The sequence below is a fragment of the Brassica napus genome, unplaced genomic scaffold, assembly GCF_020379485.1.
Source record: "Brassica napus cultivar Da-Ae unplaced genomic scaffold, Da-Ae ScsIHWf_1262;HRSCAF=1800, whole genome shotgun sequence".
Taxonomy (NCBI): domain Eukaryota; kingdom Viridiplantae; phylum Streptophyta; class Magnoliopsida; order Brassicales; family Brassicaceae; genus Brassica; species Brassica napus.
The window spans coordinates 16,147-42,435 of NW_026014681.1; the positions used below are offsets into that span (position 1 = coordinate 16,147).

Below are 26,289 nucleotides of genomic sequence, written 5' to 3' on the forward strand. Positions count from 1 at the left end.
CCCTTTTCCTTACAAGACACAAACAGAGATCGTACTTGCGTGTGTTGGGTTACATAATTTTCTTCGGAAGTTTTGTAGAACAGATAATTTTCCTGCAGAAAAAGACTCTGAGGATGTAGAACATGTTCAAGAAGTTAATAACAATGACGAAGAAATTTTTGTAACTCAGGATCAGCAAAGAGAACATGCCAATCAAGTGAGAGCCACAATAGCAACAGATATGTGGAGAGATTTTATAAACATATGATATATGAATGTGTTTTACATTTTATATACTTTGTTTTATTATAAAGCTGAATTTATTGCAAATCCATTTGATTGATTTTAAAATTCCATTTATTTTGATTCTGAATTATGTATGTTTGATTTCAAAATCTATATGTTTGATTTAAGAATCAACGGATTTCTTAAATCCTAGAAGAATTCTCAAATCCATTAAAATAGTAGAACCAATAACCCCTACTTAGTTTTGTTTTTAGTTGAGTACATTTAATATTTCCTTTAGTATTTGTTTAAATATTGCAGAGTATGATAACAAAAATTTGGGTAGTGTATAAAATTGTAATGGTGATTTTTCTATAATAAATAAAAGTGGTTCAACACACATATAATATATCAAATAATCTAATTATAATAGACAAAGTTTTTTTTTTTTTTGTCATCTATTAGATTAATAAAAGGTTCAAACAGAGTGTTACACACAAAGTCAGCAAAGGTATACAACCTTTCTGAAATCATAAGCCGGCGTAGAAACAAGATACTACCCAGAAACAAGGACTGAAGCAAACACTTACCCCCAAGAAACTAACTTAAACTAAGGAGAACAAGATAACTAAGCGCCAAAGGAGAATAACCATACAATCAAGGAAGGCGAAGCAACCATCGTTAGAAGCAGGATTGATCGAGAAAGCGTAGCAGGCCTATATTATTGGGGTTGAAGGAGAAACCACGAACAAACACCACACTTACCATTGCTTCACCTCAAAGAACCCAAAGAAACATCAAATTCCAACCCGAGCAGCCAATGAAGATGCATGTTTGGCAATCGACTACTCCAAGACCTCACGCAATTGAGCATAAGCTCCACAGCCCCTTACCAAGTAATCCGGAAGAACCCGTCGGTTGCAGACCAAGGGACAGCACAACTTCATAACACTTGCACTTCACCCACTGAAATCTAAATGAACGACCGAGTGAAAACGGCGAAACGAAAGATAACCACAAGAAAGACATCATACGCTCCAAGGATGATAGCTTCTATCCGGAGACCACAGAGAAGAACCTAATCGCAGACCCGAGAGAAGACACCATCCACACTTGCCGCAGACCACACAAACTCCCAAGCGCTTAAGAAATCTGATTCTCTTATTAGAACTAAGACCACTAAGGCATAAAACAGAACAAAAGAGAACCTTTGATGCACTAACGAAAGGGCAGAGCTGGAGAAACTAGCACAACGCACCACCATTGACCACCTGAAAACGAGACACCAGGATCGATGGAAGAATTACAACCCCACATCAGAGCCGGCTAAACCTGCCACCGCGCACCAGAAAATAATTTCGAAACTAGCAGACCCCCCCAAGCAATCCGGTAGAAACACAGACACACGCTCTCACAACAAAGCCTTTCACAAGCAACCACAGCCTCAAACTAGTCTAAATAAAGATAACTTCACCATACTATAAACGTCAAAGAAAAGGTTGCAAACAGGAAAAAATCAAGACAAGACGAGGCCCATGAACTTCACCGGTGTCGGACCACTACCAACAGGCCAACGACCACCTCACCGAAGCCAATCGCTACCTCAGACCGCCGATTCTCCAATCCAGCGAGAGCGAACAAAGATCTGACCAAATAACCACACAAAACATCTCTTTGAAGCCAGATCGCAACCCAAACCTTCAACGTCGCAAGTCCAAAGTGGAGATCCGCCAAGCTAAGAAGAAAAAAAATTAGAACCGCTTCCGACGGTGGCAAGAGACGCCAACCGCCGGAGCAACAAAGATGAACGACAACGGCGCCTTTTGCTTCGAGAGAGAAAGGGACTAAAGTTAAGGACAAGGTTACATATAACAACTCTGTCTATGTGTTTTGTTTTTTTTTTAATAGACAAAGTTTATACCTAGAAAGTTTGATAATATATAATATCATGAATTTTATTTTGTCTTTTAGAAATTTTTTTTTTTAAATTATAACTCTAATTTTTTTATAAATAAAAAATAATAACTCTATAAATTAATAAACTATCATATTTCTAACATGATTAATTATAGAGTTTTTACTTTAGTTTCAAAGTAAATCTTCTTTTAATGCGGTAATTCATTTATTAACTAGTACTCCCTCTGTTCCTTAATATTACATATTATAGAAAAGAAATTGTTTTAAAAATATTTATTTTTTATATTTTCAAGACATGTTTTATTAACTAATTGCATATTTTAAAAAACTTAATTGTCCTTACTTAATTTTTATTGGGTTAAAATTATGAAACAAAAATAAACACAAAAAATTATGCAAATTTAATATGTTTTATTAAAATATGTAAAAAATGTATAATATGCAACATTAAAAAACAGAGGGAGTATATGATTTTAAGAGTTAGATAAATATTATCACAGAAATTATCGTCGGAAGCATATCAAAGAAGCACAAAACGTAGTATTTTTCTTCTTCTTTCATTATCATTCAACTAATTTCAGGTATCCTCATTGTCATAAATGTTATTATCTTCTTATGAAACTATGACTAAATACAATTTAAGAGATTACACAGTCACGGGCCATTCAAGGTTTCCAAAACAAGTAAAACCAATTACACAGCAAGAACCACAAGCAGGTCAATAATCAAATAAAAAAATACCAAAAATAAAGATTCTCTAAAATGAATGTAAGATTCAACGTACAGAAATGCTCCTTCCACATAAGCCTTGATATATGTGCATATATATATATATGACTCTCAGTATACTTTGTACATGTGCCAAGCTTGACTGTCAAAAGACTTGTGTCATTTACTCTCCTCTCTTTTCATGTCTCCTTCTCCCCCTCTTACAATGAAATCCTTGGACACACTCCACAATCCCTCGGCGGTTGAGTCCGGTAACGCCGCTGTGAAGAACGTCGACGATGATGGTCGAGAGAAGAGAACGGGGACGTTTCTGACGGCGAGTGCGCACATTATCACGGCGGTGATAGGCTCAGGAGTGTTGTCTTTGGCTTGGGCATTAGCACAGCTTGGTTGGGTGGCTGGAACCATGATTTTGGTGATTTTCGCCATCATCACTTACTACACGTCTACTTTGCTCGCCGATTGCTACAGAGCGCCGGACCCCATCACCGGAACACGCAACTACACGTACATGGGCGTCGTTCGAGCTTACCTTGGTATGCAATTTATTACCATTATCCTTTAAATCATTTTTATCAGCATTATTCAAGATTTTTTCAGTTTTATATAGAATTATGTTTCTGATCAACAATTTAGTCTACTGATATTAATAATTTTTGGTATTATATGGTAAAAATATTCTTGTGAAGATACATTTTTGATCTTTTCCTATTTTTTTCATAAGATGGTCCCAGGAACAAATTAAGATCAAAGTAATGTTTTCTTGCAAGATCAAAGTAATCAACCATTTTTAGTGTATCCTATCTTTTGAGGAACATTATTTTGTGGTTCTAAATTTTTTTATTTTGAAAATTCTGCATGCTCTTCTTGGGAAGATATATGAGTTAATTATCAAAATCTACAAAAAGATAAAATAATTATGAAATTTATCTTCTTTCCAAAATTACTTAATGAATTGAATTGACTAGTGTAGGATTATCTCATTAAAGAATGCTATCATTAAATTTGATTGTTGGCCTCCCAAAAAAAAATTGAATTCAAAATGAGAGATTGATCCAAACTTATCCACAAAAACAAAAGATTATCCGACTTTTTAACATCAAAGGATTAATGACAATAAACAATTTCGATGCTTAAGTCCTGCTTCGTGTAATCGCTGCTGTTGATTGACAAAAACAAAGACTCCTATGTAATTTAGAAGAGTAACTAAGTTTTAGAATACTCCATAACATAAAACGACAGGTGGTAAAAAGGTGCAGCTATGTGGACTAGCACAGTACGGAAACCTCGTTGGGGTCTCTATTGGTTACACCATCACTGCCTCCATAAGCTTAGTGTAAGTCGTTACACAACTGATAACTTATTTCGGTTACAATTTTTGTGATGGTAACTAAAACATGTGTGTTGTGTTGCTTTGGCTAGAGCGATTGGGAGAGCAAATTGTTTTCATGACAAGGGACATGGTGCGAAATGTACCGCATCGAATTATCCATACATGGTGGCATTTGGCGGCCTCCAGATTCTTCTAAGTCAGATTCCTAATTTTCACAAGCTATCTTTCCTCTCAATCATTGCCGCGGTTATGTCCTTCTCTTATGCATCTATTGGTATCGGTCTGGCCATCGCCAAAGTGGCAAGTACGGTTTCATTTCCTTTATTCAACGTTTAAATGTTTACATGAATCTTCAATGTTCGATCGAGCTAACGGTGGAAGTGGTATAATTATGTGGAAGGTGGGAAGGTTGGTAAGACAACACTGACAGGTACGGTGATAGGAGTGGACGTATCTGCGTCTGATAAAGTGTGGAAAGCGTTTCAAGCGGTTGGGGATATTGCGTTTTCGTACGCTTACACCACTATTCTCATTGAGATACAGGTATGTACTACTTTCTTCTATCGTTCTTTGAATATTTGCATTTACATAGTAGTCATATATATGATGTATTAGTTAGTGTATGGATCTATTAATGTTTTTTTTTTGCTCTTAGAAGTAATCTCTAACTACCGATTATGGATATATTAGTTAGAGAATATGGATCTACTACCACTTCTATTCTCTCTTTCACCAAAAAGGGATAAAGAAGAAGGTGGCATTTACCTTGAAGATAAGATGTTACTATCAACTAGAGTATTAGCCTAGTAGGCATGCATCTACAAAAAGGCTTGATGGATTTTTTAATTATATATGTGAAGCTCTAAAGATACTGAAGCTCAAATATGTTTTTATTTTTTTTCTTTGTTGCAGGACACATTGAGATCAAGCCCACCAGAGAACAAAGTGATGAAGAAAGCAAGTCTTATTGGAGTCTCAACCACAACTGTTTTCTACCTCTTATGTGGTTGCATTGGGTATGCTGCATTCGGAAACTTATCCCCTGGTGACTTCCTTACCGACTTTGGGTTTTACGAACCTTTCTGGCTCGTCATTTTCGCCAATGTTTGCATTGCTGTCCATTTAGTAGGTGCCTATCAGGTAATTGTAGCATTAACAATTATATCTCTTAAAGTAAACCTATCATTGACAAACAAACATGAGAACGTAGCACACATTTAAAAAGCAAAAACAGCTAATTATCACAACACACTTGTAATCTTCTTAAATATTCTTGTGTTATCCTCTGTTTTAGAAATTTAGATTAATAGTCGAAATTAGTAGAAATAGAGTTAGTTTGGTTTAAAATATAATCATTTTAATGATATCTTCTTAATCCTAGTTTAATATCATTTGCAGGTATATGTTCAGCCTTTTTTCCAGTTTGTTGAGAGCAAATGTAACAAAAAGTGGCCTGAAAGCAATTTCATCAACAAAGAATACTCGTTGAAGATACCATTGCTCGGAAAATTTCGTGTCAACTTCTTCAGGCTGGTGTGGAGGACAAACTATGTGATTTTGACAACATTTATTGCAATGATATTCCCCTTCTTCAACTCCATCTTGGGTTTGCTTGGGGCACTTGCGTTCTGGCCGTTAACAGTTTATTTTCCTGTGGCAATGCACATTGCTCAGACAAAGGTTAAGAAGTATTCGGGTAGATGGTTGGCGCTGAACCTCCTCGTGCTGGTTTGCTTGATTGTCTCCGCCCTAGCTGCTGTGGGATCCATTGTTGGCCTAATCAATAATGTCAAGAAATACAAGCCTTTCGAGAGTATAGACTAAGTTACTTATGCTGATCTATTTTAGATAAGAACTATATATTATTTCTTTCCAGCAAAGTATTTTAGCTAAAGAATAATGTTGTAAACGTATTATGCTATTATGTTTTGTTTTATGATAAAGATGAAAACAAATGCTAATGGATCTATTAGTAAATCGTATGAAAATCGTTAATTTTTAGGAATACAAGGGGGAACTAGAAACATATGCATCTGTGACTATAACACAACAACACATGACAATACTAATAACTTTTTTTTTGAACAACTACAATACAAATAAATAACTAACAACATAATAGAACTGGAATCCACATGACCACGGATAGAAACAGTACAATTCTGCAAAACAAAGACAGTACTACCTAGCACAAAAAAAGAACACAGTACTACACTACATGCCATTAAATCGCATCGCATCATCGTACATGCTTTTTCTTAGTTATCTCTACCACCCAGAATCAGAATCCACAGTTTCTCTATATATACATTAATGAATTCAGAAGACAAAAATCTCTAGCAACAAGACAAGTAGCCTCGTAATTACACAAGTGTTCCAATGTCTGAAAAGGATGAAAGATTAAGGGTGTCGAAAATGATAGTGTCAAGAAGATGGGTTTTCAACCCAAACATTTCGTTTTTCATGATTACAAGTGTAGCATGCTCCTCTTCTCAAACAAGCAATACCAAACTAACTTCATCTGTAACCAACTAAAGTTGATTATCAGAACATATCATGGACGTTGAACAAAGGAAACAAAGGAGCAACAATCTCATGTTTGTTTTACATTCAGAAATTCCAAAATGATTTTAATCTAATTTATACAGTTACATAACCAAATCAAAGGCAAAAGAAGAGTGACAAAGAAACTCACTCTTCATCTCACTCATAAGATCCCAAACCCAAAATAAAAAAGGTGAAAAGCCAATACGAAACCTCACACTCCAAAACAAGAAACTCACTATATACATCCTATTTTGTTAACGCCTTTAGAAGATTTTTTTTCAAAAAGAAAATACTCCCAAGGCCATTTTTTGTGACTAAAATTTCAGAACCGTAAAAAACAAAAATTCAACCTTATTTCTTTTTTCTTCAGCCGAGTGACGACTCACTGCAAAGCTCTTTCCTCATCCGCTGATTAAACAACCTGCAAGCATCCATACTCAGATCAATCGCTGCAGAAAGCGCCACGTAAGCAGCTGCATCCTCCATGCAGCTAACGTGCTGCACACTAACCTCCACACACGGCTTACTACATTTCCCTTCACCTTCCACACTCGCTGACATCACAAACCCTTTATACCCACTCCCCAACCACAGCCCGTATCCATAGTCCCCGCTCCCTCCTCTCGGACTACTCGCCGGCGACGTACCTCCGCTGCTTCCACCGCTGCGTCTTCTCGTTCTGCTCACGCTACCCGCTGTTGGCGACGACCCCAGCTCGATCGAGAACTTGCCACCTCTGTGGGAACTAATACTCGACTCCGTGAGCACGATTCCCGCGCCGCTTGATCCGTCTGGGATGAGCTCGAACCTGTAGCCGAGCCCGTCGGTGGCTCCACCTCGTTCCCTCCACGCCTCTAGTCTCCCCCACGGCTTCCACGTGCCGTCCCCGGGACGGAGGATGAGCCAAGAACCGGGGTTTGACCGGCTGACACGGTCACTTCCAGGAGATGCCACGAAGGGGGTAACAATAGACGCCATAGCCACTGGAGAACCTGACAAATCATGGACCGTTATGGACCATCCTTTTCGCTCTTTCCCGGGACGTTCTCTCTCGCTCCCGAACGAGTTTAACCAGCTCCGTGGAACGCTCGTCTCCGGCGGCAACGATCTAATCAATAAAGAAACATATACAAATAGTAAGTTAAAAAAAAAAAAGTAATTTAATATCACAAAGAGTAAAGTTTTATACTAAATATCCTAAAGAGTAAAGTTTTCAATAGATCCAGGAATGTGATAACAATAATCTATGGCGTTCGATCTTATGTTAAAGCGCATTTCGATTTGATTTGATTCCTCGGGGGAAAATAAATAAGTTTAAATTTTTTAAAAAGCGATTTAAAAAAAAAAACTCAATTTCCGACAAATTTGGTAAGATTGATTTTGATTGGTCGGGAAACTAACCTCGATCTCATCGTACGATCGCCGGTGTTCCGACAACTAAATTTGCAAGTGAAAACCGGTTGTCTGATACTCCCTTGAATCTGAACCACCTGAGGACTACACTCAGGCTCCCCCTCGAACTGAAACACGAACCTAGGATCAGGCTCCGCCTTCACATTCAGATGAAACGACGACTCTTTCCCCGCCCCTTTCCCCACCGATATCCACCCGTTATGGAACACGCACTGCTTCCCCTGCGCGCCGGCTAGATCCAGCGGCACGGAGACTTCCGCCACGTGACGGCCGGGATTCACGCCGCACGCTCCTCCGGCTCTTCCCGTGTAGATGAAGATCTTGAGGCACGGCTTGGAGGCGAAGATGGATCTGGAGGATAAGCGGGCGACGTCGGAGCTGCTGAGGTGGAACGTGGCGGCTAGGGTTTGGATCTCCGGGAACTGCGTGGCTTCCAAGGGAATGTAGGGGATGGCTGCGGTCTGCGGCGGGAAGTTTTTGAGTTTGATTTTGCAGAAAGAGGTGGATGGAGAGGGGTGCACGACGGAGCTCGACGTCTTCGCCGCTTGAGGAGCCTTCAGAGCTAGGTTGTTGATCGTGAGGCGGATGAAAGGACAAGGATCCATTTAGGGCGAAGGAGAGAGAGAGAGAGAGAGGAAGACTAAGGGTTTAGGGAGAGAGACATTAACATGGACAGTAGAGAATTAGACAAAAGAAAAACGAAGGTGACGAATAAAACGCAGCGTTTTAATGGCGCCGCTGGAGTTTAACGACCTAACCACCAGCGAACGCTGTTTGTCTTCTTCGCTTTTTGTATTGCCTCTGGTTCTTAAGTGGGGCAAGAAGGAAGCTCGAAATACATTTTTTCCATTTTTTGCATTCCCTCCTTTCTTTCCTTTTATTTTTTTCTGAATTGTTCAATACGTCCTTGCTCTCTCTGAACATATAAAGATTAGCCCCGGATTTATTTCTTTACTATTTTGACCCCATTTTATTGAAAGAGAGAAATTACACCATCTTGCCTCTCAAATAGCAAACTAGGTCAGAGTAATAACAAAAAAAATTATCAATAATAAAAATTATGATCATAATTCTTTGATAAAAGTATTATGTAAATTTTTGAATGCAATTTTACTTATGCCAATCCAAGGTATTAAATATATACTTCTAAGTTTTAACAGACACATTTACTTGTACATTTGCATTGTAAATTTATGATTATATACACACATAAAATCAAATAACACAAATTTTATTATTATATTCGTAAAAAGATTGGGATTAGGGCATAACTTTAATTATCTCCTTTAAAATGTTTGATAAGCAGCCTAAAATCGGGCTAAATTTTAACAAATAAAAAAAACTGATGTCGAGTAGCTAACATTGCTATAATGTGACACTTGTTTTGCAAATTTTCTTTTAAAGTTTTAAACAATTTCTTTGAGTTTTAAATGTGTACGAATAAAAGGGTAAATTCGAAATATAGAGTTAGTTGAGGGGTAGAGAGAAAAGGCATTGGAGCACAGCTGGGAACAGGCTGGCAAGAGATGCCAGCTAGGACTAGAGGTTGACGCCGGTGTCGTCTCTCTCTCTCTCTCTCTGAGTCTTGACTTTCTCTCTCTACCTGATCAGTGAGTTACCAACCACACAAAATGTGGGCCCCCACTTCTTTTAATTTTACGAAAGCACCCTTAATGGCTTACGTGTACGTTCGCGGCTCTTTGTGCATTGATCGGGGGAATCTTTCGGCCTCTATGCGGAGCTCACGTTTTTGTGTCAGTCACATAGCTTTTTTTATATGTTTGTTTTGTTGTTATGGGCCGCACCAATGAACGTCCAAACCAATGTCGTTCGTTAACTCTCAACTCATCCAAGGCTCAACTCAAATGCAAATCAAAAATCAAATTAAATACTGGATAAAACACCATAGCAAAAATAGTTAATAGTTAAACGTAGTTTGCTGTTGAAGCACAGTTATAAACAAAAAGAATGCCTTTGTCCTCTTGAGTGACTGAGTCTATAACCCTAGATGTTACTATATTGAAAAGAAGAAAACAAGGGAGCAAAATCCAGCTATCATCCACGATCCTCGTTCAGCATAAAGTAATAAACTAATCTAACCAATAAATAGTTAATTGAATCTAGTGTAATCGTAAACGTGCACGCATATCTCTCGCCCAATCCCCAAACAATTACTACTATACTACTTTAATCCATATATTATTAAAAATATACTGAATGATTATAAAAATGGAAGAAGAAGAAGCTCAGCAATTTGTTTAAGAAAAGAACGAGGAGTTTACCTTTGCAGTCGAATAAAAGTGTGACTGACTTATTTGATGTGATTTTTTAAAAGGACGGTTTCCTCGGAAGTGTAAACACGTTAGAAATTTCAAAAATTCATAAGTTTCTGTGGAAAAGTTCCGATTCAAAATTATTTTTTCAAAATGACCGAGAGAACAAGAAGTCCTTGTGGTGTGTTATCATTTTTCTCTCATGTGTTACATGAACAACGTGAACTCCTTATACTGACCATAACATTATATTGTATGCATGTAGTAAAAATCTATAACCATGTATTTTTCATACATAAGCAAAACACGAGATATTGACATATATGATGTAGTTCTCGCCTCGCAGACAGATATTACTAATAATGGTGTAGAGAATGTAACTTCAAATTCAGTGAGAACTCAACTCACTGAATGTTTGAAGAGTAGTGGCTGCTACTTCATATTTCTATTATGTTTCATAAGGAAATAACTGGTCTAGTGATCTTGCAAACAACGGTGTTATGGTTCTTTGGAAGATGATGAGATAATAAATATGTAAGATTTTTACCAAAGCATACAAGAGGAGAGCATAGATAAAGAGAGCCACACAAGCATAAGTTATTTGTTTGATCTAGATTTGCTCTCTACTGGATCCTTAATCCTTGTTTGTAATGTCGTTTGTCTTTGTCTCTATTGCTGCCGGCTACTGTCTCTAGAGGAGACTTGTCTCTCGACGGTTTAGTGTTTTTAGATTTTTATTACAACCTTCTATAATTCTCGAATGGTTTAGTGTTAAAAAGATATAAATTATTTGTTTGTTCTTCAAAATAAAATAATGAAAAAACATTTTTTAAAAAAAGGGAATAAAACAGAAGAAAGAGAGAAGCACATCTGAGGATCAAAGACACGGCAAGCAGCAAAGGAAGTGAAGCGAAAACGAAGATGAAGGCGTTAGGGTATTGGTTAATGGTGGTTGGTTCGCTGAGGTTAGCTGCGGTTTGGTTCGGTTTCTTCAACATTTGGGCTCTTCGTCTCGCCGTCTTCTCTCAGACCACCAGTTCTGTTCTCCCTCCCTTTTAATCTCCATTATATAATTCTTCTCAGTCGATTTCGTGTTTAGATTTAGTTGAACTTTCAATGTCTTTTGATCTTAGTAGGTGATGTTCACATAAGAATCTACAGATACTTGTATCAAATTGACTTGCTTAGTCTCTTGAGATTCTAGTCATACTTGGTCACTAGTGGCTATGGAGGTGCGTTTATTGTTTCAAGGAGAAATGATACTGTCACGTTATCGTGGGTCTGATTTGTGCTGTGAAAGTTTAGGTTTTTTCGGTTTCTGTGACTTAGGCAGAGGAAGGCATTGTGTCTTCCAATACGGATCCAATTTGGGATGATCCCTAATTTTTACTACATTGAAAATTAGTGAAGAGCTAGCTAGTACATTGCATTGTTGGGTCAATGGTTTTGAAGTTCACAAGTCAACTAATAAGGAAAGCCTGTTTTGGATTCTTTGAACTTTATGCATGATCTTTGTAGCTGCTTTTCTTTTGCTTGTTCATGTTCCTTTGATTGCAAAGTTGAGGTAGTTTGGATTGAAAGCAACACATGCTCAGATTCACCATTAGCTTCAGGGCTCGAGCAAAGAGTGTATTTTATCCTTTAGTCTAAAAGGCGGTGTCATGTGTGTTTTTTATATTTCTTGATCATTATGGCTTCCTTTTTTTTTTTATGTCTTCAAGATTGGTCTTCCTTGCAAGTTGAGATTATATAAATTTATTATAGCTTATCTTTGTTTGTGACCTGATAAATGTATTCCATCTTTTAGGAAGCTATATTGATTTCAATGGTTGAGTATGATAGCTGTTTTAAATCTGTTAGATCTATGCAAAGTTGCAGGATTCTTAATAAATCAAAGAGTTTAACCGAGGTAGTAAATTTATAGACAAGAATCTTTGTGTCAGGTCTATATTTCTCAGTGGATCATGTTCATTGAATCTCTTGCGACTATGGGAAAGGTTCAGTTTCATATGACGCATGCTTAGTGCTTTGGGTTTTTTTAGACAGAATATGTAGGAAAAGAGAGACTAGTAGTAAACGAAAGCAACATATCCGAGAAAGATAAGCAATGTTATTAACTCTTGTACAATTCCTTGAGGATGCAACTTTGGTAGGAAGTGGACCACCATGCCTATAAATCAGGAAGGAGGGAAGTATTTAGATATAGAATTGGTTGGTTTTGATCACAGTACATAATCCAATGCACAATCATTTTTTTCTTGTGGGATAAGTATGCACTTTTTCTTAAAATACTGTTGAAGTAAATCAATGACCAAGTGAAGTGTATCTGATGCTGTAGATATATTAGAACAGAAGCAACTTGATGTGTGTCGTTTCCTTTGTAATTTGTGATGCATGATTTCTGCAAAGGGATTGTGTTACGGAACATTGTTTTCATGTGATTGTAAGTAAGGTCACCCAAGTGTTTAGTTTATTGTTTCTTGTAACAAAAAAAATATAGTAACAATTTTGCATCATCTGAGGAAACAAAAAAAGTTTATTTATCCAGAAAAGACTGATTCACATAGTTGAAGTCTCTAACTTTAGGCTTCCTATGGCTCCTTATGGTTTACAGTAATAGTCCCGTCCTCATGACTCAAGATGTTCTTTCTTCTGTTTTAACTGTTTTGCAGTGAGTGAAGTACATGGACGTACGTTCGGAGTATGGACACTCTTGACATGCACTCTCTGCTTTCTTTGTGCATTCAACCCCGAAAATAAACCGTTATACTTGGCTACCTTTCTCTCATTCATCTACGCCTTAGGCCATTTCCTGACTGAGTACCTCTTCTACCATACAATGACCGTCGCCAATCTCTCAACCGTGGCCTTCTTCGCAGGTATGGCTTGTGGAAATCACCAGACATTACATCACCCACTCTTGTATTCAATCAGTTAATGTAGGTTGCGTTCATTGTGTGAATGATCCCAATACTGCGTTTATTTTTGATGTATGTAACAGGCACGTCGATTGTGTGGATGCTCTGGGAGTGGAATTCCCTTGAACAACCGCACTCCAAACTTTCTTGACTTTTTTTTTTCTTTTCAAGAAGACATGTAACTGGGTCTTTCTTCTTTGAAACTTTTTTAAGAGTTGGAATCATCTCCGGCTTTTTGCTCGGATTCCTAGAGCTGTTGTGATCTATATATTTCATCTTCCTATCTTTGATAGTCTCAAGGAGACTTGTAGGACTTGTTATCTTCTAATAAACCTGACTCAAATTTTTCAATCATGTATTGTATGACATCTGCTACAGCTGAATTGACTTTTTTTTTTCAAATTTGAGCATGAATGACTAATGGTATTATGAGGATGAACACTAGCCTGAATGGTATTGTGAGCGATAAATCTTTGAACGGTTCCTCTAAAACTAGCATCAAGTTTAGAGGTTGTTACACAGTGGAAGTTGTTAGTTGGGAGAGTAATTATGTGAAGAACTTTGTTGTTGTTGTTTTTTTTTGTTTTTTCTGATAGGGCATTCAAAGACTTTGTAGATCTTTGAATTTATACACACACTTGATAAGTAGAGTTGAGAATGCATTTTCTGTCGTATAGACTATATAGACAGTGGTAAGATACATGCCCTTATCTTCGTATGTCTTGCGCAAGATGAATTTACTATAATGATTTCTCTTCATTATTATTCGTTACTTGCAGCCCCCAAAGAACTCAAATGCTTCAAAACCCAAGTCAAGACAGTACTATACATAATTCATAAATATTTAAAGTGTGATTTGAAAGTACTTCTTAGCGATAATAAAGTAGAGTAAGATATATTTCTGCTAAGTTACTCTACTTTTACCCAATTAAGCAAAACTTGTTTTCAGCCTATTTTTCTTTGTTTTCAGCCTATTTTTCTTTTCTTTTTTCCATTCTTCAACTTCTTTTTTTCATTTTTACTCCACTGAATACCAATCACAGCCTAGATATATTGGTCCACGAATTTACAACGGTTGTGAAAATAAAATAAAAATATATGGGTTTAGCTAAGAGGTTAACAGATGGATAAATGATTTGGATGGTTTTTTGGAACACAACTTTCATTAAATTTAAATTCAAGGATTACAAAGGCAAGAGATAGTTAAACATCCTCACATCAGCTATAGCAAAGGAAATTAAGTTTTGGATGGTTTTACAAAATCAATTTTACAAGTTGACACGCAAAGTTTATATGTATCAAAATATTTCATTTTCGTATCTCACATCCTTTTCAGTCATCTCACCAAACTTCGCTAATTTTAGTATGCTTAGGTTAAATCACATACTAATATTTCTTATTAAGTAAATAACTTGTATAGTGGATCTTGTCAAATCAGTAGTATAATACATCGGATCTGTAGTTTGATTATTAATTACTAGATTATACAATTAGCTATAGTTCAAAAGTATCAGTCATACAAATTAATCAAATGCTAAACCTCCAAATATCCAACTTTTAAAGAAAAATCTCTTAAGTAATCGCAGGCAGTGGATCAAAAAATATCATCCGTTAGTTGAGTAAATGTTACTAATAAGAGCATCGCGAAGGATACATACCACCTACAATCTCATACTTGTCCAACTTCTCTGCATCTACCGTGTAGATATTCAAAATTGGCGAACTCTTGCAACCACCCATATATGCAAACTTTCGACAATATTGTATCGAAAATGAAGAGACAAGAATATAAATTGGATGGCCTCAGTAGTATATAGCATTATCAAAAATAGAATATGAAAATAAACACATTTAATTGATGAAAGGAACTAAAAGTTGGTATACATTTAGTTCCCCATTGATATTTTACGTGACATGATAGAGTCAAGGCTCAACTGTAACCACACTTTTTCAGTTTCTCGCTGTTAGGACAACAAATTGAATACCATCCAGACCAAAGCACAAGTTCACGACATATCTTTCTAAGGTACATTGGTGGTAATGGTAAAGAAAAGTGGTTTCACAAAGTTAGTATAAATACAAGTACTAATAGCACTAAACGTTATAGTTGTAAATTTCTCTATTGTCCTCTACTCTCTCTATATTTATACCAATGTTCATGTCTTCTCTTCTCTCTCCCTCTTTGTAGTATCACGAATATTTTCTTCAATGTCAGCACAAGCTCATTATTCTTTTTCTATAACCTCTAAAAAATAGAATCGTACAAAAACAATTTATCTTAAGAGTTTCAGTTTGGTGAACAACAAGCTCATACAACATTTGTCATGGCTCTTCGCTGCTTATCTCAATCTTCAACAGCTTTCTCTTATCTCTCTAAGGTTTGTATCAATATCAAATTATTTTGTTGTTGTTTCCTTCCTGTATAAAAAAGAAGAGTATACAGAACCAAAAAGACCTTACTGTTCTTTTGATATCACGACAATATGGAAAGAGACAAATTACAGATGGAAAACGTTGTCTTTGTTTTTTTACGGGGTATTCATGGTCTATGGAAGAGTTCACACTAATCTTTAAACCGGAAGTATAACACACGGATGGATTTTCTTTTTGGATATTCAAATGAGATCCAAAGTATGGTTTTATATCGGTTTAACTACACGACTTTAGTCTCGTGAAATTTTATTTGAACATATAAAAAAAGAAAAAAAAAATACTTTTTCTACTAAACGTTTTGCCTATGTTTTTTATTTTAATTTTTATGATTAAGAATTTTCTTTTTTGGATAACAACCAATATATATATATAAATTATCTTTTTGCTTTATAAAATATATTTTTTTTTGCTTAATATATATATTAAGTGTTTCGCCCGTATATACATACATAATTATCTCAAAGTTACTTATTAATATATATATATATATATATACCAATTCAAAACTATCATGATAAATTATTTTTATTCTCTAATAAAGTTTAAACCGAATATCAAATTATTTATAAAAAAATTCATAAGCTCGTTATTGCCTTAAACTGAATACCATCTAGACCAAAGCACAAGTTCACGACATATCTTTCACGGTACTTTGGTGGTAAGGGTAAAGAAAAGTTATGGTTTCACAAAGCTACTATAAATACAAGTACTAGTAGCAGTAAACATAGTTGTAATTGCCTCTACTCTTCTCTTCTCTCTCCCTCTTAATTTGTAGTTTCTCGAATATTTTCTTCTGAGTATGCACAAGCTCATCATTCATTTTCTATAACCTCTGAAAATAGAATCATACAATAACATTTATCTTAAGAGTTTCAGTTTGGTGCATACAAAGCTCATACAACATTCTTCATGGCTCTTCGCTGCTTATCTGAATCTTCAACAATTTTGTTTTATCTCTCTAGCGTTTGTACTTTTACTTTAAAAAAACGTTTGTACGATCGTCGAATAAAAAACGTTATACTCTTATTAACCTTTAACAAAACAAAAAGGATTCTATATCTTCTTTTCTATACAAGAAGGAAACAACTACAACATATTTTGCAATTTGTATTTAAGTTTTCTAGTAATTAAAAAGAGATTTGGTTTCCTTTACGCTCACGCGCGCGTTTGATATGTAAATGAAACAATACAGATCTGTGGATTTCGTATGCATGGGACTAAGGCAGCAGTTTCTGTTGTAGAAGAACATGTCTCGGAGATGGTGGGGACAGGACGGTAATTACCAATTCGAATGCAACAACGTTTGTCCTAAAAATACAAAGATTACAAAAAATTATCAGTATTTTTCTAATATTATTTAATATATAATTAGATATAACTGCACCAACCATAAATAAGTTTATATAATTTGATTGATCACACTATATCCAATAAATATAAAATTTATTTAGAAATGTGAAATCACTTATATTTTGAAACAAAAATTATCATTCAAAATATTTATATCATGAAACATAAAAAGATTGAGTAATAAATAAGAGAAAAATAACATAAAGTAAAAGGCAAAAATTAGATGCTAAAAGTGTACTCTCCTAGTTAAATTGAATTTTGTGTGACCTCAAGCTACCCGGTCATCAGTGTCATTGGTTCAATAGTTAAAGGCTTAAAGTTCAACCCACTCTTTCAGAAGGACTAAGAATTAAAGTTTGCAACAAAAAAAAAAAAACTTAAATCCAAGGTTGTGTTTGGTTTAAAGTCTAAGATTATTCTACTACGTGCAGTTGCGATTTATAGTTGTACAATGCATAAAATAGTAATTCAATATGTCAAAATATATAGTCATTTTTAAACTTAAATGTGACATGATAAAAGGAAAAGATATTGTTTGCAACTTATTTTTATATACGTTTACTTTTGATGTTTAAAGAAATAAAAAGAATATTTACTAGCCAAAAAGTAACTTATCTCGCAGTGAGGATGAAGAGTATGCTGATGTGGATTGGGACAACCTCGGATTCAGTCTTGTACGGACAGATTACATGTTTGCCACCAGAAGTTCCGGAGAAGGAAACTTCGAACAAGGTTGCCTTAGCCGTTACGGCAACATCGAGCTCAACCCTGCTGCTGGAATTCTCAACTACGGCCAGGCAAAAGCTTCAAAACACGTCCCAAAAACTCACAATAATTCATCACATAATAAGCAAATTTTCTGGTGGATTTTGCAGGGACTAATCGAGGGGATGAAAGCGTACAGAGGAGAAAATGGTAGGGTTCTTCTCTTTCGTCCAGAGTTAAATGCGATGCGTATGAAGAAAGGAGCAGAGAGAATGTGTATGCATTCTCCCTCTGTTCAACAATTTATTGAAGGTGTTAAGCAGACTGTTCTTGCAAACAGACGCTGGGTAAAACATTCAATATTTGTTTTTATCCTCATATCGGTCATGAGATTTTAGGGTTATAGATAATTTAATAAGATTGTGGAAAAAATATATTTTAATATAAATTTGGAGAAGTATGTGTTTATGCAAATTATTTCTTATATTTTGAAGGTTATATTTCAATATTTCAATTTACATATCTTTGGTTTTGTTGTCTTAAATGTCAAGCTTTTTTTGCATTAGGTTCCTCCTCCTGGAAAAGGCTCCTTGTATCTCAGACCATTGTTGTTTGGAAGTGGAGCAAGCTTGGGTTTGTCTGCAGCATCAGAGTTTACGTTTCTTGTGTTTGGTTCTCCTGTTCAAAACTATTTTAAAGTCAGTGCTGTCAAAGATCTTTTTCTTCGTTTTTCAAGCAAAAGATCAATCTTGATTTTGAATTTGATTGCTTGTACAGGAAGGTACATCAGCACTGGATCTCTACGTTGAGGAGGTGATTCCACGCGCGTATATTGGAGGGAGTGGTGGCGTTAAGGCCATTTCTAATTACGGTCCAGTAAGTTAAAACACTATCAAGTCATGGTTTCAAGTACTAAAGTGAGTGAGTCTTGTGTTGTGGTAATAAACTGTAATAAAAAAGTGCTTGAAGTGATGAGAAGAGCGAAAGCGAGAGGGTTTTCCGATGTATTGTATCTGGACGCAGAAACTAAGAAGAACATAGAGGAAGTTTCTGCTTCTAATATATTCCTTGTAAAGGTAAGAGGAAACTCTTTTGTAAGAAACAAGTTGAATGCTTCTTTTGTAATGTAAAAATTTGAAGTTTCCTGAGTCTTTTTCAGGGGAATACAATAGTGACTCCAGCTACAACCGGGACGATTCTTGGAGGGATCACACGAAAGAGCGTAATCGAAATTGCTATTGATCTTGGTTACAAGGTTAGTTTCATTCCACAGCTTTGTTCCTCTTAAGGTAAAACAGAGCACCTAAACACTCAGTTTCAGTTTATTTAATGTAGTTTTACACAATCAAACATAGATTTTGACTTAAGTAATGTAAATAATAAATCAAATAAATACAGTTAATCACAGAAAACTTACTTGGAATCAAAGAAACAGTGTGTCTACTTCTCTGTTTCCTACTTTGTTGCAACTCTTCTGTTCTGTAATGTACAGGTGGAAGAACGAGTAGTTCCGGTAGAAGAACTGAAGGAAGCAGAAGAAGTTTTCTGCACTGGAACTGCTACCGGAGTTGCTTCTGTTGGGAGCATCACGTATCAGAACACCAGGTCTCTTCTTCTTCTTCACATACATGATGACTATAGTATATATATGTACATATGTAGATGCTTATAATTATACACTTATCTATTAATTTATCTGCAGGACTGAGTACAAAGTTGGAGATGGGCTTGTAACGCAGCAACTTCGATCTATTCTTGTCGGAATACAAACTGGTTCTATCCAAGACACTAAGAATTGGGTGTTGGAGATAGATTAATTTCAGAGAAAAATAAATCAATTGTTATGTTGCACTCACTCTTTGATGTATCCAAAGATTTGGAACTCTCAAAATGGTTGTTGTCACATTTCGTGCATCCCTTCATTTTATAAGGTACAATAGTATCAGATAAATTACCTCGGCTTACCTTTTGGATGTAATAACTGCAAACATTTGATGTCGCCAAAACGCGGCCCAAAATCCTGTAATTGAAAAGCCTAAATAGACCAGGAACGGCCCAATTAAAAGCCATTAACGTTCAGAAACCCTTACAATTTGCGCCGGTTTTGATTGATCACAATTTGCCATTCCAAGAATACACTGACTTTTTTGGAAGAGCCTGCGAAGAAACAATAAGACCATGATTAACCCCAATCTTTTAATTAAGATAAGACGATTCTTAGTTTTTCTTAAATTTTAACTAAGAAAAGTTAAGAACTGTTTTTTAAATAAAAAATATAAAAATCATTTTTTAACCGAAAAATGTCAAATCATAAATTAAAAACCTCAATTAATAGATCGAAATTAATCATGCCCTAAAGTTATCATCAACGTTGAAGACCAACAAGCCTACAGCCTTTCATGAATTAAGGTCTTCTTGGTGAATATTTCTTAAACTTATTTTTTTTGTTCACAAAATATTTTCTTAAACATATTCAACTTTTCGTGAGACATGTCTAATCACCTTTGAATCATACCCACTTAAACGTAATTCTACGTTTTCACCCTTTTTTTTTTGGTTTGTCGAACGCTAAGTTTGTCGAACTTTTTTTGTAAACTTCCTGTTAGTTTCTTTGATTAGATATGACAAATAGGATTCAAATGTTTTGTCAAAGAAAATAGGATCTTATGAAAAGTAAACGAAGGGGTGAGTCGAAGACATTTTTGATACCACCACTATATGGACAGGGACACGTGACGTAGAAAAAGGCTATTTCTCTGACGTGGCTCTCAGTCTCCACTAGCTTTCGTATTTATCTCCCAATTCATAATCATATTATATAGTATAAAACACTGAACCATTTGAAAATTCTACGGGCTATAAAAAGGTTGAATATACAAATGGTAATGGACGAAGACGTTGGAAAGACGAATGATGTGGAGAGGACACAACGAACGGAGGTTGTTTATCCGACAAAAACATCTGCATCTGACGTGGCTATCACTTCTCAAGTTCCCCCTCCCCTCCTAATCTTTGGAGCTCCCATCAAGGAAACTGTAATCGAAATTTTGTCTTTTGAAGGTAATCTATTTTACTACTGTATGTGCACAAAAGAAACGGGGCCAAATAACAATCCAGACAACGCAATTAATGAGTGTTTTGACTACTAAATGATCCCTCCATATACAACATACAAAAGCTAATTATTATCATTGGATCGAGAATTATAATAGGCTAATTAATCACTTGTAAACAATTCAAAAATAGGATTTTCTCGTTTGAAGATACACCACATATTTTTCTTTTCTTTCATCCTTCACTTACCACCATTAAAACGAAACAAGAACAAAGCTCCGTTAATTTCGTTAAAACTCTAGTTTCAGAGAGAGACGTCTGGATCTAGAAATGGATCTTATCAGGTAGATAAACACAAGTGACAAAGCAAAGAAAAAAAAAGTCATAATAAACACACAAAAAAAAACAAGATAAGAACTCTTACTACCAATGTCCACCACTTTGGAAAAAATAAGAAAATAAAACAAATCACAAACGTTTTCCAGATAAAAGCAGACACACTTCACATAAGCTTCGCAATTACTTACGTGTTGGATACTTAATTTAACACTGTTCTTGGTGGTTTCTTCACCTTTTCTTTTTTGGTAAAAATCATTTAAAAAAAAAAACTTTCTCTCTTTATCTTTGTTTCCACTTTATTGGATCAACAGAATCATCTTTTCACCACCAAAGACAAAGGCTCTGTGATTGTGAAGATGAACAAAACAATCTCATCTCTGCGCAAAAGTCTGGTGTTACCTCTTCATGTACATATTCGCACGGTATAAAGTCTTATCCAGACAAAACTCAACATCTCAGATGCAAATATATTTGTTTAATGTCTTTATTTATTTTTATTTTTTTCAGCTACAATCTTTTTCTAAGTACAACGCACAAGCTGCATCAGCGTTGCAAGAAGAACGTAAGAAACCTACTTATCAGTAAGTTTGCATCCAACTCATATAAAGACTTTACCATTACATTAGAAAATCTCTGTTTTCACAATCCTTGTTTCTATTTTTTTTATGTAGAGATGATAATGAGTATGCTGATATGGATTGGGATAATCTCGGGTTTGGTCTAACTCCAGCTGATTACATGTACGTCATGAAATGCTCAAAAGACGGTGAGTTCACAAAAGGTGAACTTAGCCGCTTTGGTAATATTCAGCTAAGTCCTTCTGCTGGAGTCTTGAACTATGGACAGGTAAAGAGTATATTCTTGTAACCACAAACGTTTCTTGATTTTTTTTTCTTAACTATCTACTAATCAGTGGACTATTCACAGGCGATATATGAAGGTACAAAAGTATACAGGAAAGAGAACGGGAAGCTTCTTTTGTTTCGACCTGATCACAACGCTGTCCGAATGCAGCTTGGAGCTGAACGGATGCTCATGCCTTCTCCTTCTGTTGATCAGTTTGTTGATGCAGTTAAACAAACCGCTTTTGCAAACAAACGTTGGGTACAAAACGCTTTCTTTGTAAACAAACATATAATCATTCTGTGAAAAGGTTTCTTTTGAGGATGTGAGTGAGTTTGTGTGTGTGTTTTGGACTTTGGTTAGGTTCCTCCTTCAGGGAAAGGGTCTTTGTACATTAGACCTCTGTTGATGGGAAGTGGTCCAGTTCTTGGTTTAGCACCTGCACCTGAATATACATTCATTATCTATGCATCTCCTGTTGGTAACTACTTCAAGGTATCTTTATATACATATCCTTTCTTTTTAAGCTTTTCTTTAGTGATATAGAACGATTGGTGACTAGGGGTCGTTAGCTCAACTGGAAAGGACTATGGCCATTGCGCTTCAGTTCAAGTGACCGTTGGGACGAAACTAATATTAGATGTTGTAGTTTCGGGCTTAGGGGATTACGAGCTTCTGGTATTTATTTATTTTTTAAAATAGAACAATTGGTGAGTTTTTTCTCTACTGGTTTTATAGGAAGGTACCGCTGCTCTTAACCTCTATGTAGAGGAAGAGTATGTCCGTGCAGCTCCTGGTGGAGCTGGAGGAGTCAAGAGCATCACAAACTATGCCCCGGTAAGTATAAAAACCCACTTACTTTCAAAAAGACAACAAGTTTTGATAAGCCATGTGGTGTAGGTTTTGAAAGCACTAAGCAGAGCCAAGAGCCGTGGGTTTTCAGACATTCTTTATCTAGACGCTGTAAAGAAGAAGTATCTTGAGGAGGCTTCTTCTTGCAACGTCTTTGTTGTAAAGGTAAACATATAACATATACTGTGAACTCTATTTTGCTGTATCTTTCCTAATATCACTACTTCAGGGTCGGACAATCTCAACTCCTGCCACTAATGGAACTATCCTAGAGGGGATTACAAGGAAGAGTGTGATGGAGATCGCAAGTGATCAAGGTTACAAGGTAAAAAAAACTCAGAAGAAACAACAATAATAAACTCAGATAAGTATCTCACGCTTGGGATATGATCAGGTAGTAGAGAAGGCAGTTCATGTGGATGAAGTAATGGATGCAGATGAAGTTTTCTGCACTGGAACTGCTGTAGGAGTAGCTCCTGTGGGCACTATAACATATCAGGACAAAAGGTAACAAAAAAAAAACTCACAATGGCTTTAAACAAAGATTTGGCCTGATGTAATAATAATCTTTCTGAAACATTCAGAATAAGGTATGAAACTGGGGATGAATCTGTCTGCCAGAAACTGCGGTCGGTCCTTGTCGGTATTCAGACAGGAACCATTGAAGATACCAAGGGATGGGTTACATGCATCAACTGAGAAACCAGTTCTCAAACCATTACTACAAAGAGAGATTCACTCTGCATTTTATCAAGATGTGTATACACAACAATGAAGAAGACTGTGTAAATGTATAATAAAATTAAATATTAATATATTGTCATATTCACTTGGATAATGTAAAAACAATGTATTCGGATTCCATATTTTAATAAATGCATTCTTGGTTGAGAAAGAAAAAACAACAACTGAGAATCCAAATCATTCTTGTTTTTTTTTAAAGAAAGAATAATAACATGGAAGAACAGATATGATACTCAAGGCCAAAGCCTTCTTCTATACAAACTCTTTCTCTCTTCAAATTTTCCTTTGAACTTATCCTTGTAAGTACTAAAGCTCTGGTTTCAATGGACCTAAGGCAAGAAGAAACTATCAATAAAGACACATAAGGAAGAGACAGAGAGATGGAGAGAAGCAAGTTTGTGTACCATTATTAGGTGAGAAACTAGACATAGTCGATGGATTTGAGACGAACCCCATTTGGTAGAGGCTTTGTAGTTCACTCTCTAGTGTTGTCTACAAGATGAGATTAAAAAAAAGAAGAAATGTGTAAGAGAATCTAAATTGGTGACAAAAGCATGATGTGTTGTTTCTGCTGTTGCTTGCCTGAGGTAATGAGTTGTATTGTGGAGCTGTGGTGGTAGAAATGTTCGGTATCGTCCCTTGAAAACGGGCGAAAGGATTCAGACCGAGCGTAGGAGTGTTCCTGTCTCTTGACTGCAGAAGCTGAACGTAGAAAATCTAGCTTTAGTACTAATTCATAACTTGCAAACTATTATTCATTGTGAAGTTTTGGGAGGAGGTTCTGAGCTTCTTACATCTTTAGCAAGAATCCTGTCTATATCAATGTTGAGTTCTGGATTCACGGTCGAGAGTTTCATAGACAAAAACTGGAGAAAATGAAAGCAAGTGTGACACAGAAACATCAGAACCAAAACTCTTAAGCGTTTCAAGAATCGTTAAAGGAAGAGTTTCTTACCTCAACCTGCTGTTGCAATGACTGAACATAGTTGATGATTTCATCAAGCATAACCGCTTTACCAGTGATCTAGAGTCAACCACCAACCACAAAAAGACTCTCAGCTAAAATTTACTCAGGAAATCAAAGGAAGTTAAAACTGCTAAAAGCCACATTTTAACTCCAAGTACCTTGTTACATCCCGGAACAAGCTCTTGAAGCAGTCTCATCCTTTCACTTATCTTTTCTCTTCTAACCTTCAAACACCAAACGTAAAACAGCAAACTTTTCAGAACCAGTGATTAGCAGCAGGAAGACAAATATCAAAAGAGTCATTACCCTTTCTGCAAGACTGTGACTATTAGTAGCTTGACCTCTCCTTGCCCTCATATGAATGTAGTTTTCTTTAGGTGCTTCTTCACTCTGTGAGCTCTCTTTGTTCATCTTCTCTTTACTCTGATCATTTTTCTGTTTCTTCTGACTCTGAGGCTCTTCTTGAAATTCCTCCACAGCTTTCTGCTAATTTAAACAACACTCACTTGTCTCAGCACAAACCACATCAAAAGCTTTTGTCTTTTTTTATCAAACTTTGAACCTATTGCTACCAAACCAAAACTCACCTTGTTCCATTGTGATTCAGCTTCTGGTTGCCTTCTTTTTCTGTTTGAGGAACCACCAAGAACAACATCATCTGAAACCTGATGACCATCTCCAGCTATGACTAATCTTCCAACACTTTCCCCTTTCTTGTCTGAACCAAGAAAGTGACCACCACCACCACCACCACAATCACCAAAAGGAAGAAGACTAGCAGGCATGTCATGATAGCCAGAACCAGAACCGGGTTGGTGGTAATGAGGGAAGCAACTCATCCCTGGATTGTCCATCCCCATTGAAGGGTAGTGAGAGCTAGAGAAGCCACCAACACTGACAGCTGGATCCCAATCTGCAGAAGAGAAGAAAGGATCTGACTTTGCATACAAAGGCATTCCAACTCTTGAGATCCCACTTTGATCATCTCCATGGTTTAACCCCATCTCACCTTCATTGCTCTCTCCACCCATTTCAAAACCCACTTCTAAACAAAGTTTGCTTCTTTGCAAGTTAAGGAAAGAGAACTCTCTTAGGATAAAATGCTTATTCGTTCTCAAGTCAAAGGAAGAAAGTAACTAAAGAGAACAACAATAGACAAAAGAAAGCTGAGAACTTTCAGAGCATAAAGTGGTAATAAGCAATGGATTTAGCTAAGTTACAGCTCACAGGAGCTTACCAAAAGTAAAAAAAAGGAGATTCGCTTTTAAGAGTGTGAAAGAGAGCAAAAGTCACTGTCTCATCTCATAACCAATCTCTTCAAGCTTCAAGAGAGAGAGAGAGAGAGAGGAAAGAAAGACTTGACCTTTGAAAGACAAAAACTCAGATGAATGTGAGATCAGAGAACTTTGAATTTGGAATTTAAAATGAAGGAAACTGACACAACCTCATTAGATATGATCAAGTTGGTAGGATCAGAGAAGCAATGATTTGGGGGAATTAATAAATTGAAGTAAGACTGAGGGACAAACCCTGTTTTGAGATACTCCAAGATTGTGGTTCCCCTTGGAAAGAGTACAAATCAAGAATCAAATTGTTCGGTGGGAGTTTTACATTTTACAGTGAACCTAACCAGGTAGATAAGGGAGAGATAGTACACTCAAAGTGAAA

The 26,289-nt window shown here is 36.2% G+C and overlaps 6 protein-coding genes across 8 annotated transcripts; 4 read left to right on the top strand and 2 right to left on the bottom strand.

The window, feature by feature from the left end:
- Positions 1–2,842: 2,842 nt before the first annotated feature.
- On the top strand, positions 2,843–6,138 carry LOC106346222 (amino acid permease 8). The gene is made up of 6 exons (XM_013785489.3): positions 2,843–3,386; positions 4,093–4,186; positions 4,273–4,487; positions 4,584–4,726; positions 5,096–5,323; positions 5,582–6,138. The coding sequence occupies exons 1-6, from the start codon at positions 3,032–3,034 to the stop codon at positions 6,005–6,007; spliced, it is 1,461 nt and encodes a 486-aa protein (XP_013640943.2). The 5' UTR covers positions 2,843–3,031; the 3' UTR covers positions 6,008–6,138.
- A 626-nt stretch (positions 6,139–6,764) lies between these two features.
- On the bottom strand, positions 6,765–9,069 carry LOC106349712. Its single transcript, XM_048771756.1, has 2 exons — positions 8,132–9,069; positions 6,765–7,838 (listed from the first exon to the last, which is right to left on the bottom strand). Exons 1-2 carry the CDS (start codon positions 8,746–8,748, stop codon positions 7,097–7,099), a joined length of 1,359 nt encoding a protein of 452 aa, XP_048627713.1. The 5' UTR covers positions 8,749–9,069; the 3' UTR covers positions 6,765–7,096.
- Positions 9,070–11,231: 2,162 nt separating this feature from the next.
- On the top strand, positions 11,232–13,688 carry LOC125596664 (ergosterol biosynthetic protein 28). Its single transcript, XM_048771755.1, has 3 exons — positions 11,232–11,452; positions 13,089–13,295; positions 13,418–13,688. Exons 1-3 carry the CDS (start codon positions 11,338–11,340, stop codon positions 13,483–13,485), a joined length of 390 nt encoding a protein of 129 aa, XP_048627712.1. The 5' UTR covers positions 11,232–11,337; the 3' UTR covers positions 13,486–13,688.
- A 1,742-nt stretch (positions 13,689–15,430) lies between these two features.
- Positions 15,431–19,786, top strand: LOC125596663 (branched-chain-amino-acid aminotransferase 1, mitochondrial-like). Of its 2 annotated transcripts, XM_048771753.1 has the most exons (10): positions 15,431–15,712; positions 16,960–17,042; positions 17,740–17,914; positions 17,993–18,169; positions 18,389–18,520; positions 18,600–18,698; positions 18,782–18,898; positions 18,982–19,077; positions 19,315–19,427; positions 19,525–19,786. In XM_048771753.1, exons 1-10 carry the CDS (start codon positions 15,659–15,661, stop codon positions 19,637–19,639), a joined length of 1,161 nt encoding a protein of 386 aa, XP_048627710.1. In that variant the 5' UTR covers positions 15,431–15,658; the 3' UTR covers positions 19,640–19,786. The 2 variants fall into 2 exon arrangements, with proteins under 2 accessions (XP_048627710.1, XP_048627711.1); XM_048771754.1 differs by lacking the exon at positions 16,960–17,042 and having other exon boundaries at positions 15,440–15,712.
- A 929-nt stretch (positions 19,787–20,715) lies between these two features.
- LOC125596665 (branched-chain-amino-acid aminotransferase 2, chloroplastic-like) lies at positions 20,716–23,834 on the top strand. Its single transcript, XM_048771757.1, has 11 exons — positions 20,716–20,882; positions 21,527–21,637; positions 21,723–21,796; positions 21,887–22,061; positions 22,143–22,319; positions 22,422–22,553; positions 22,797–22,895; positions 22,959–23,075; positions 23,140–23,235; positions 23,305–23,417; positions 23,495–23,834. The coding sequence occupies exons 2-11, from the start codon at positions 21,572–21,574 to the stop codon at positions 23,607–23,609; spliced, it is 1,164 nt and encodes a 387-aa protein (XP_048627714.1). The 5' UTR covers positions 20,716–20,882; positions 21,527–21,571; the 3' UTR covers positions 23,610–23,834.
- Positions 23,835–23,929: 95 nt separating this feature from the next.
- On the bottom strand, positions 23,930–26,283 carry LOC125596666 (transcription factor bHLH74-like). Of its 2 annotated transcripts, none has more exons than XM_048771759.1 (8): positions 25,209–26,283; positions 24,928–25,104; positions 24,780–24,845; positions 24,610–24,678; positions 24,449–24,520; positions 24,237–24,356; positions 24,059–24,146; positions 23,930–23,983 (listed from the first exon to the last, which is right to left on the bottom strand). In XM_048771759.1, exons 1-8 carry the CDS (start codon positions 25,650–25,652, stop codon positions 23,961–23,963), a joined length of 1,059 nt encoding a protein of 352 aa, XP_048627716.1. In that variant the 5' UTR covers positions 25,653–26,283; the 3' UTR covers positions 23,930–23,960. The 2 variants fall into 2 exon arrangements, with proteins under 2 accessions (XP_048627716.1, XP_048627715.1); XM_048771758.1 differs by having other exon boundaries at positions 24,928–25,107.
- Between the last annotated feature and the right edge of the window lie 6 nt (positions 26,284–26,289).

Excerpts from the sequence above, each read along its gene's own strand:
- LOC125596664 (XM_048771755.1), top strand. The coding sequence starts at position 11,338 with ATGAAGGCGTTAGGGTATTGGTTAATGGTGGTTGGTTCGCTGAGGTTA. Across the intron at positions 11,453-13,088 it reads CGTCTTCTCTCAGACCACCA|TGAGTGAAGTACATGGACGT; the intron begins GTTCTGTTCTCC and ends ACTGTTTTGCAG. Across the intron at positions 13,296-13,417 it reads AACCGTGGCCTTCTTCGCAG|GCACGTCGATTGTGTGGATG; the intron begins GTATGGCTTGTG and ends TGTATGTAACAG.
- LOC125596665 (XM_048771757.1), top strand. The coding sequence starts at position 21,572 with ATGAACAAAACAATCTCATCTCTGCGCAAAAGTCTGGTGTTACCTCTT. Across the intron at positions 22,062-22,142 it reads GAGTCTTGAACTATGGACAG|GCGATATATGAAGGTACAAA; the intron begins GTAAAGAGTATA and ends GACTATTCACAG. Across the intron at positions 23,418-23,494 it reads ATAACATATCAGGACAAAAG|AATAAGGTATGAAACTGGGG; the intron begins GTAACAAAAAAA and ends TGAAACATTCAG.
- LOC106349712 (XM_048771756.1), bottom strand. The coding sequence starts at position 8,748 with ATGGATCCTTGTCCTTTCATCCGCCTCACGATCAACAACCTAGCTCTG. Across the intron at positions 7,839-8,131 it reads GATCGTACGATGAGATCGAG|ATCGTTGCCGCCGGAGACGA; the intron begins GTTAGTTTCCCG and ends TTTATTGATTAG.
- LOC125596666 (XM_048771758.1), bottom strand. The coding sequence starts at position 25,652 with ATGGGTGGAGAGAGCAATGAAGGTGAGATGGGGTTAAACCATGGAGAT. Across the intron at positions 24,521-24,609 it reads CATTGCAACAGCAGGTTGAG|TTTTTGTCTATGAAACTCTC; the intron begins GTAAGAAACTCT and ends CATTTTCTCCAG. Across the intron at positions 24,147-24,236 it reads AATACAACTCATTACCTCAG|ACAACACTAGAGAGTGAACT; the intron begins GCAAGCAACAGC and ends CTCATCTTGTAG.
- LOC106346222 (XM_013785489.3), top strand. The coding sequence starts at position 3,032 with ATGTCTCCTTCTCCCCCTCTTACAATGAAATCCTTGGACACACTCCAC. Across the intron at positions 3,387-4,092 it reads CGTCGTTCGAGCTTACCTTG|GTGGTAAAAAGGTGCAGCTA; the intron begins GTATGCAATTTA and ends ATAAAACGACAG. Across the intron at positions 4,727-5,095 it reads CTATTCTCATTGAGATACAG|GACACATTGAGATCAAGCCC; the intron begins GTATGTACTACT and ends TCTTTGTTGCAG.
- LOC125596663 (XM_048771753.1), top strand. The coding sequence starts at position 15,659 with ATGGCTCTTCGCTGCTTATCTCAATCTTCAACAGCTTTCTCTTATCTC. Across the intron at positions 17,915-17,992 it reads GAATTCTCAACTACGGCCAG|GGACTAATCGAGGGGATGAA; the intron begins GCAAAAGCTTCA and ends TGGATTTTGCAG. Across the intron at positions 18,899-18,981 it reads CTAATATATTCCTTGTAAAG|GGGAATACAATAGTGACTCC; the intron begins GTAAGAGGAAAC and ends AGTCTTTTTCAG.